This window comes from Oncorhynchus nerka, linkage group LG13 (assembly GCF_034236695.1).
Source record: "Oncorhynchus nerka isolate Pitt River linkage group LG13, Oner_Uvic_2.0, whole genome shotgun sequence".
NCBI lineage: Eukaryota > Metazoa > Chordata > Actinopteri > Salmoniformes > Salmonidae > Oncorhynchus > Oncorhynchus nerka.
In genome coordinates this window covers 28100035-28109087 of record NC_088408.1, presented here as the reverse complement: position 1 = coordinate 28109087, position 9053 = coordinate 28100035, and the positions used below count along the sequence as shown (strand labels likewise).

At 40.6% G+C, this 9053-nt stretch overlaps 1 protein-coding gene across 2 annotated transcripts; it reads right to left on the bottom strand.

Annotated features, from left to right (window-relative positions):
- Window positions 1–3737: 3737 nt before the first annotated feature.
- On the bottom strand, window positions 3738–7165 carry tmem18 (transmembrane protein 18). 2 transcript variants are annotated; one of them, XR_003865086.2, is made up of 6 exons: window positions 6985–7165; window positions 6501–6618; window positions 6294–6348; window positions 6093–6186; window positions 4976–5990; window positions 3738–4666 (listed from the first exon to the last, which is right to left on the bottom strand). XR_003865086.2 is itself a non-coding variant. In XM_029676426.2 (5 exons), exons 1-5 carry the CDS (start codon window positions 7075–7077, stop codon window positions 5892–5894), a joined length of 459 nt encoding a protein of 152 aa, XP_029532286.1. In that variant the 5' UTR covers window positions 7078–7165; the 3' UTR covers window positions 3738–5891. The 2 variants fall into 2 exon arrangements, 1 of the variants encoding a protein (XP_029532286.1); XM_029676426.2 differs by having other exon boundaries at window positions 3738–5990.
- Window positions 7166–9053: the final 1888 nt, after the last annotated feature.

The window sequence follows — 9053 nt, the reverse complement described above, 5'->3', positions numbered from 1 at the left end:
CACCACAACGCTAAGAGAGAGCATACATTGGGATAAATTAACTATAGATTTGATTATGAAAGGTATGTGTGAGGTAAGTTCTCTATTTCCTGTCCAGTTAGGCTGTTCCTGTTAGAGACATAAATCCAAGCAGGGCCATGCATTTCCTGCTCACGCTCAGTATTCTTGTCATCAGACTAAAAAATTTGCCACCTTCAGAAGGGATTCACAACCTTTGACTTTTTCATATACATAACAAGTCACATAATAAGTAGCATGGATAAGCTCTGTGTGCAATAATAGTGTTTAACGTGATTTTTTAATGACTACCTCATCTCTGTACCCCCACACATACAATTAACTGTAAGGTCCCTCAGTCGAGCAGTGAATTTCAAACACAGATTCACCCACAAAGACCAGGGAGGTTTTCCTGTGCCTCGCAAAGAAGGCCACCTATTGGTAGATGAAAAAAGCAGACATTGAATATCCCTTTGAAAATGGTGAAGTTATAAATTACACTTTGGATGGTGTGTGTCAATACACCAAGTCACTACAAATATACAGGCATCCTTACTAACTTAGTTGCCGGAGAGGAAGGAAACCGCTCAGGGATTTCACCATGAGGACTTTAAAACTCCACAATACTAACTTAATTGACAGAGTGAAAAGAAGGAAGCCTGTACAGGATAAAACTGTTCCAAAACATGTATCCTATTTGCAACAAGATGTTAAAATAATACTGTAATACTGTACTGAATACAAGGTGTTATGCTTGGACAAATCCAATACATTACTGACTACCATCTCCATACTGTATATTCAAGCATAGTTGTGGCTAAATGTGCTTATAATCGTTAAGGACTGGGGAGTTTTTCAGGATAAAAATAAAACCAGATACTGGGAGATGAATTCACCTTTCAGCACAACAATAACCTAAAACACAAGGAAAAATCTATGCTGGAGTTGGTTACCAAGAAAACAGTGAATGTTCCTGAATGGCCGAGTTCTTGAACATCTATGGCAAGACCTGGAAATGGTTCCCCAGCAATGATCAACAACCAGTTTGACAGAGTGTGACGTAGAAGTCCGTCACTGGCCGCGGGCAACATTTGGTACTGTAACGCACGCACACATTCATCACTCCTCCCTGCATCCGTTATCAGATAAGTTAACAACGTGGGTAACTTCTGTCTTAGTACATACATTTCACACTTATGTCAGAGTTCATATTTAATATAAACAATATTTATTATACTTATCGATGTTGTGGATGAGCGCGTTGTTTGTTTTGTTCTGTTCCTCTCTATCTCTGTAGCTTCCAGGTATGCTGGATAAGTACCCGAGCTAAGGGAATTGGGCTGACTTTGTAGTGCCTGTCCCAAATGGTTCATTCATGTAAATGAGCATATTGAAAGACACTGTCAGTAGTGATGTAATGTTGTAAATGTTATGTTGTGATATTGTTTCATAAACATGTTGCAATGTATATACTTTAGTATGTTTAGTTAATGGAAAATGTAGGTTTGACTAGTTAATTGCTTAATTAATTAGTGTTAATTGTTCTGAGGGGAGGGGCTAGCCCTGCAAAAGGAGCCTCTCTTTCCGTTCATGGAGAGGCATTTTGGATTGAGCTGTGGATGGGGTAGCATTGTTTTTAGCTGGCCCATAAGGTATATGTTTGATGGCAGTACAGTTGTTTTTGTTCCGGAATCACTTTGTAAATAAACACCCTGAAGCACAGAAGAACTTTTGCGGCTCCGCCATCTTTTTATTTTGATAGAGGTCAGGTTTTCCAGTATAGCCTTCTGGCCTACTCTACGTGACACAGAACTTGAAGAATTTTGAAGAAAAATATGGGAAAATGTTGCACAATCCAGGTGTGGAAAGCTCTTAGAGACTTACCCAGAAAGACTCACAACTGTAATCATTGCCAAAGGTGCCTCTAGTATTGACTCAGGGATTTGAATACTTATGTAAATGAGATCTTTATGTATTAAATTCTCTATAAATTAGCTACAATTGATAAAAACAGGTTTTCACTTCGTCATGTTGGGGTGTTGTGTGCAGATGGGTGAGAGAAAAAATATATTTAATCCATTTTGAATTCAGGCTGTAACACAACAAAATGTGGAATTGGGCAAGGGGTATGAATACTTTCTGAAGGCCCTGTACATCAGACAAACGCTGATCAGAAACAACAATGCTCTATAACCAGAAGGATCAGCCCCTGTATCCTCTCTCTCTCTCTCACGAATACATGCTGGTAGTATCAGGCGAGTGACTTTGGTGTAGTGATACTTTCTATGAAGCATTTTAGCACAGGTGCTTCCATTTCTCAGTAGAGTAGCTTCTAGTGTGTTTTGAGTTTCCATGTGCATTGTAGGTGTGAGCAAGAGAGAGGAAAAGAGGCTGCGTGTGTATGTGAATGTATTGGTGTGTGTGGCTCTCTGCATGTAAGTGTGTGTGGTGCATGGCTCTCTGCATTTTCAGTAAATGTGCATGGTAAGTGCAAACCTCTATTTATTTGTGTGTGTGTGCATGTGTGTGTGTGTGTTCTGTGTGCTGCCATATCCGGTTTCGTGAGTGAGGACAAGCTACCCTGCTCTGTCATCAGAGCAGGAAGCTGTGACGGGAATCCTGGACACTTGGGTCACGTGACTGGGAAGAAGGATGCCCACGTCAGAGAGGATGATGGGAAAAGCGTGTCACATACCATAAAGGGGGAGGATGGTATGCCATCAGAGCCGTGTGGTCACTTGGTGGTGGATGTGAAAACACAAAAAAACTCCACTTACTCAAATGAAAAAGATCAGTTACAACACAATAATGAGGGAAGGACACTTACAGTAAACTCAGTTTACTGTGATTGTCCACTCCGTTTCCAGCTCACTTAGTGGCAACTCCCATACATTTAAAGCATATTGGCATCTATGTAATAATAATAAGATGATTATTGTCACATACACTGGATAGGTGCAGTAAAATGTGTTGTTTTACAGGATCAGCCCTGGAGCAAATTATTTATTTTTATTATTTTTATGTTTAGATTGTTTAATTTATTACATTTCTACTATGTTGTTATTTTTGTATTTAATTTTGTATTATTATTTACTACCATTTTATATTATTATTTGTTATTGTTTGTAATTTTATTACAATGTATATTGTATGCATTGTTGCTTTCGCAATGTTGACACAATGATTTTCATGCCAATAAAGCAGCTTGAATTTTTTTTTAAATAAAAAAGGTTTAAGTGCCTTGCTCAAGGGAACATCGGCATATTTTTTTTTACCTTGTCCCCCCAGGTATTTGAACCAGCTACCTTTTGGTTTATGCCCCAACACTCTAACCGCTAGGCTAACCTGGCCAGGTTAATTATATACTGGTATAGCAAAGTCAGATCTTATGACCTCATTATATCTCACACAGTCAGGGAAGCACTTGAGAAAGTTCACAGCGCACAGAAAGAGATTCCAAGAAAGATCAACTAATAGTCATATTGTGATGTCATTGCTTACTGTTCACCTCAGTTGATCAAATGATTTAAGTCGTAAGCAAACAGAATTAGAGCATTTGTTTATCTCCCAGGTATATATATACAATGTTTGGTGTTTATTTGGTTTGTCATTCAGCACAGATTGGGGTGCAATCAAAAACATCTGTAAGATCTACTCTGATTCCAGCTCACTTAGTGGCAACTCCCATACAGTCAAAGCATGTAGGCATCTATGTAATAATAATCTGCACTGCAACAGGGTGAAGTTTCCAGGGGTTGAGGGGAATCTTTTATTAAAAGCTGGCAGTATCTGCTCGCTCCTTGTTCTTTCAACTGGGTTTGCCAGGGACCTGTGCCAAGGGTTTGTGAGGATGTTTTGCAGATGCTTGTCTGAAATCCGATTCACAACATGGACTAAGGTTGGGAACATTTCTAACAGTTTCCGCGGCACTGCAATGGCCAGGCCGGAATCTGGGAATGGAATCAAACAGGAATTCCCTGACAAGGCCTACAAGGTGAGAGAGATGGGTGGTGAATCATTCACGGATCCGAGCAACATGAGGTTTTGGGCATCTGCAGGCCACAACACCGCAAACCCTGACAAGGCACTTTGTCAGAAAATAGGCGAGCTCACAAGCACAGAATACAAATGGACGAGAGCTTAAAGCACCTGTTAGCTTTTTCAAATCTATATTGTGCTTAGAATTCAGAAGTGGATAAATGACCACATATGGTTTCCATAGTCTCTTTTCATATTTCCATGCAATCCTCCCTGTATCTGAAACCTCTTAGGTAACTTCTTTGATTTTACATATTCCAACATTAGTTTATATCCCAGAACATATTCAGAAGATTAGGTCTTGTGCATGCATGTAAACCAGTGTGGATGAGCAAGCACCTGTCTATCCTTGCCATATGAGGAGGACTTCTAAAGCCCTTCTTTTGGCAGGGGAATCACTGCATAGCTATCCTGAAGGGGGAAAACATCAGGCCTCGGCTTGCAACAACCCCACAGACCAGAGACAATGAATGCCCTTCCAAGCCCCTCCTCCTCTTTAACTCCTCAGATGACTTTCAGAACATGATTGTAACCGAGAACATGATCACGTCCGTAGCTATCAACCCTGGCAGATCATGAAAGGAACCGCATACCAGCACAGGAACCGCATTCCACTACACGTCAGACGCATCTGGGAAAATAAAGAATGTGAATAAATAACCCGCAGCTGGAATCAGATGTTCCTCCTCTCTCTGAGATAAAGAGTGAAAAATGGGGTGTGAGTTATTGGACCTCTTTTAAAGGGTCGGCCTTTTTGTAAATGTAGTTTAGGTTTTCTTAGTATCTGCCAAAGATCAACATGATAATACCCTTTGTATTTTATCTGCTTTGACCCGGTGAAATAAATTATGTGTTCAATGTAGCATCATCTACACTGTTAATCATCTTTAAAGGATCCTTTGCTATTGATCCTTGATGTCTCTCCTTATGGAGCACTAACCTAATGTAGCGGCATTTCTGGTCCCGCCGGGGAGGAGAAAAAGTGTCTGGGGAGGTTCTCTTCTGCACCGTTGAACCAATCCAGTAAATATGGGGGAGGAGTTAAGATGGAGTGTCGCCTTGTTAAAGTCCTCTTTTTTCATTTCCCATGAAAACCAGATTTATCTGGTTGTTTTACGACCCCGCAGAGGGTGTTGGAGCACAGAGCATGTAGTCATTGGGTCACTATCGCCCTATTGTGGACTAGTAGAGAACAGAATAAGTGCAGGAGTGGATTCACATGGTTCCATGAATTCACATTATATAAGGGGTTCAAAAAAATTGCATTTATGCCTCAATACAACATTTTATTTTCCATAACCATTATCACTACATGCAAAATAACGACAATATTTGCCATGAGCATTACACTGTTGTGCAAAACAAGTAGGCTACCTTCTCATCACATAATATGAAGAAATAAATGTTATAAATGTTTGATAACATATTTGGTCCCCTTAATAAATGTTTTATATGTACACTGTATTCCATCAAACGATATTCACTTAATGAAAAAAGGCAACTTTACCACAACCATACTTCTTCAGCCATCCAGTCTGTTCTGATTTGCAGAGGGAAATCAACTTGGGCAAGTATATAAGCAATGCAGGTGTGATATTTACCCATTGAAAAGATGGAAGACAATAGTGATCACCTCCTCCACTCTTCTCATACTGTAGTTAATACAAACACAGTACAGATCTACCTTTCAAAAAGTTTAGGCAGTCGAAGCACTGGAACCAACCATGTTGTGATGCAGATGTTTGCCATGTGATGCTGATGTGGCACCATGTTAGCCAAGTTAACATGGATCCAGTTGAGGTGATTCCCAGCATCAGCACCCCACTGATCTCAATGGAGGTCCCAGAGGAAAGTGATTAGTCAGTCTTCTTGTTCTGCTCTCTACGGGCCTTTCTCTTCAGTTGCAGGGTCTTCAGCTCTATCATGGTGGAGAACGTCCTGTACACCCACAACGCCTGAGACACACACACACACATTCACAGATCTGTTAACACAAGCCTAGGATCAGCTCTGTTTCACTTGGGATTTAATGGTTGAGAATGACCTTTAAAACTTACAACAATGATGATTGTGTTGAGCAGAAGGGGAATGGAGTAGACCAAAGATATGAACATCCCATTTGAGTCAAAGTACTGGAACTTGGAAAATGACCTGTGAAATGATCAAATAAGTTGTTCCTCACCACACTAACTAAATTACAAAAAAAACAGTCAACATATTTTCTCCCAGTATACCATGTACTGCAGCTAGATCTTTACCTCCAGTTCATGGCTGCCACCTCGTTCAGATATTCAGCGCTGTACACCATGCATACTTTGGAGAGAGGGGAAACAGTAATTACTGGATGGCATGAATAAATGTTTGTGTATAAAATGTGTAGTGTTTTAACATTTTTTACAGATCACATTACATATAACCAACCATATATTATACAATGCTAGTAGTTGAAACACACATCCACTTACCCATAACCAGGAACTGGCATATTTGCACTCTGTAGAATCTACGTGTCAGGAGAGTTGCAAGGAGACAGACAGCATGGAACCCCAGAAGTCCAATAAGCCACGGCTCCGACCACTGTATCTGCAGACATGAGATTAAACAGTGGTTTAGCTAGCTAGCTACATTTCCAAACAATCAACAGCATCGTGTTAGAGGACAGTGGGTTGGCATTGATACTAGCTACTAGATAAGCAGCAAGCTAACTCATAAGCAACATCTGTAATACTAGCTAGCTAGCACTCTAAATTCACAACAACCAGATAACTGGTCAGACCTATCTTTTTTAACTTAATATATTTTATCGTGTAAGATATTTCTCTATTTTGACTAGTAGAGAAACCAACAAAGATAGCTAGCTCTAAGCTAGCTAGGCTAACTTATCTTTCCTAGGGCAAGCTAGCATCAGAGAGAACGTTCCGAGGAATAAGAAAGACAAACCAAACTTACAGACATCAGAAATGTCCATATTGATGTGATTCGCATATTGCTAAATGCATCGATTGGAATAGAGCTTATATTTTGTGCTTTCTGATCAATCATCTTGACAAAATACACGTTGACAACTACTGTGTAAACACAAGAAACGAATGCGGAAGAAACGCCCCCTCCGTCGCCAAAACTTGACGTCACGATTTTTTCTTCTTCTATGAAATAGTGGCGGTCCGCAAACAAACGTTGAAGTTGAATGCCGCCACCTACTGTACTGGAGTGTGTCGTCTTCTTTGGTGGGGTTTATCGGTGGTTGGCATCCAACGTCATGGTGCATTACCGCCACCTACTGTACTGGAGTGTGGGCCAGAGACAGGGAGAAACTAAATCCTACCTGTCAGCCCGTTGCTCTTAAAAAGACAACAAAACATTTGAGACTACATCTAATGAAGTTTTACTCGATATACTCTTTAAACTAATTTCCTGTATCCCCTTCTCCCTCATACTAGATCTCAGCCTCTCTCTTTCCCTCTGATACTGCCCACTCTGTAGCAATACATGCTCCGCGGTCTCTGTTTCCTGGCAATAATCACACTTTCCTGTTGGATGCTTTCCTATGACATTTAAGGTCTTAAAAATAGCTTCCTCTCTTCTGTCCCTTCCTGCCGTCCTCCCCTCCCCAACTTTCCTCTGTACTTGAAATAAATGCCTGCCCTTAGTATCTCTATTCCACTGCTCCTGTTGTCTCTGCACCATCACTGTCCATATCAGGCTTTTTGCCTCTGTCTTGCTCGTTGAAACTACAACATCAACATCCCAAATTCTAAGTGCTTGTTTAGCCAGTACATCACCTGCCTCGTTCCCCTCTACCCCCACATGGGCTGGGACCCGAGTAACTCTTACCTGTACACCCATCTGTCTAATCCTGCCATGGGTTTGTAGCACCTCATAAAGCAGGTCATGTCTGCTATGTTAGCTAAAAGACTGGGCACTCATTAACACTGCACATGAATCAGAGCAAATAACTACTCTGTCTGGCTTCACCTCCTCCACCCACTGCAACGAGCGACTGGAACAAGCTGCAACCAACACCCAAAATGGACAGTTTTATCTCAATCTCTTCATTCAAAGATTCAATCATGGACACTTACTGACACTTATGGCTGCTTTGCGTGATGTATTGTTGTCTCTACCTTCTTGCCCTTTGTGCTGTTGTCTGTGCCCAATAATGTTTGTACCCTTTTTTGTGCTGCTACCATGTTGTGCTGCTGCCATGTTGTGTTGCTACCATGTTGTGCTGCTACCATGTTGTGTTGCTACCATGTTGTTGTCATGTTGTATTGTTAGCATGCTGTGTTGTCATGTGTTGCTGCCATGCTATGTTGTTGTCTTAGGTCTCTCTTTATGTAGTGTTGTGTTGTCTCTCTTGTGGTGATGTGTGTTTTGTCATATTTTTTTTAAATAAAAATAAAAATAAATAAAAAATTCCAGGCCCCCGTCCCTGCAGGAGGAATTTAGCCTTTTGGTAGGCCGTCATTGTAAATAAGAATATGTTCTTAACTAACCTGCCTAGTTAAATAAAGGTTAAATAAAATAAAAATGCCAACAGTATGGCCATCAGCTCTGCCACATATACAGCCAGATGATCTGTAATATGTTTCCTGACTTCCCCCCCACATTCCTGCACTACAAATGCTGACCCAGTGCGTCCTGTCCTTGGATATTTTGAACTGTGTAAATGGCCACAAAATCCTGATACACAGTCTCTTAACCCTTGTGCAGTCTTAACATTCTGAATACTCCCCTTGTCCTAATGGTAAAAAATGACCCGCCTTCACTAAACCCCTAAAATAAAGCAGCTTAATTGAACTTTAAACCCCAAATCTATTTTGCATGAAGAAACAACCTCTCATTCATTACAAATGTTGTGAATATCTGGGTTTTCCCTCTCGACAAAGCAGAACGACTGCATTTAATCAGTGGACACCACTCGCTTTATTACAACACACCGATCACAGTTGTTTTCTTTACTAAAGTAGAGGTTTATTATTATTATTGCTAAAGGTACTGCATAGGTGTAAACATGA

Excerpts from the sequence above, each read along its gene's own strand:
- tmem18 (XM_029676426.2), bottom strand. The coding sequence starts at position 7,077 with ATGATTGATCAGAAAGCACAAAATATAAGCTCTATTCCAATCGATGCA. Across the intron at positions 6,619-6,984 it reads TATGGACATTTCTGATGTCT|ATACAGTGGTCGGAGCCGTG; the intron begins GTAAGTTTGGTT and ends TCATGTCTGCAG. Across the intron at positions 6,187-6,293 it reads GTGGCAGCCATGAACTGGAG|GTCATTTTCCAAGTTCCAGT; the intron begins GTAAAGATCTAG and ends ATCATTTCACAG.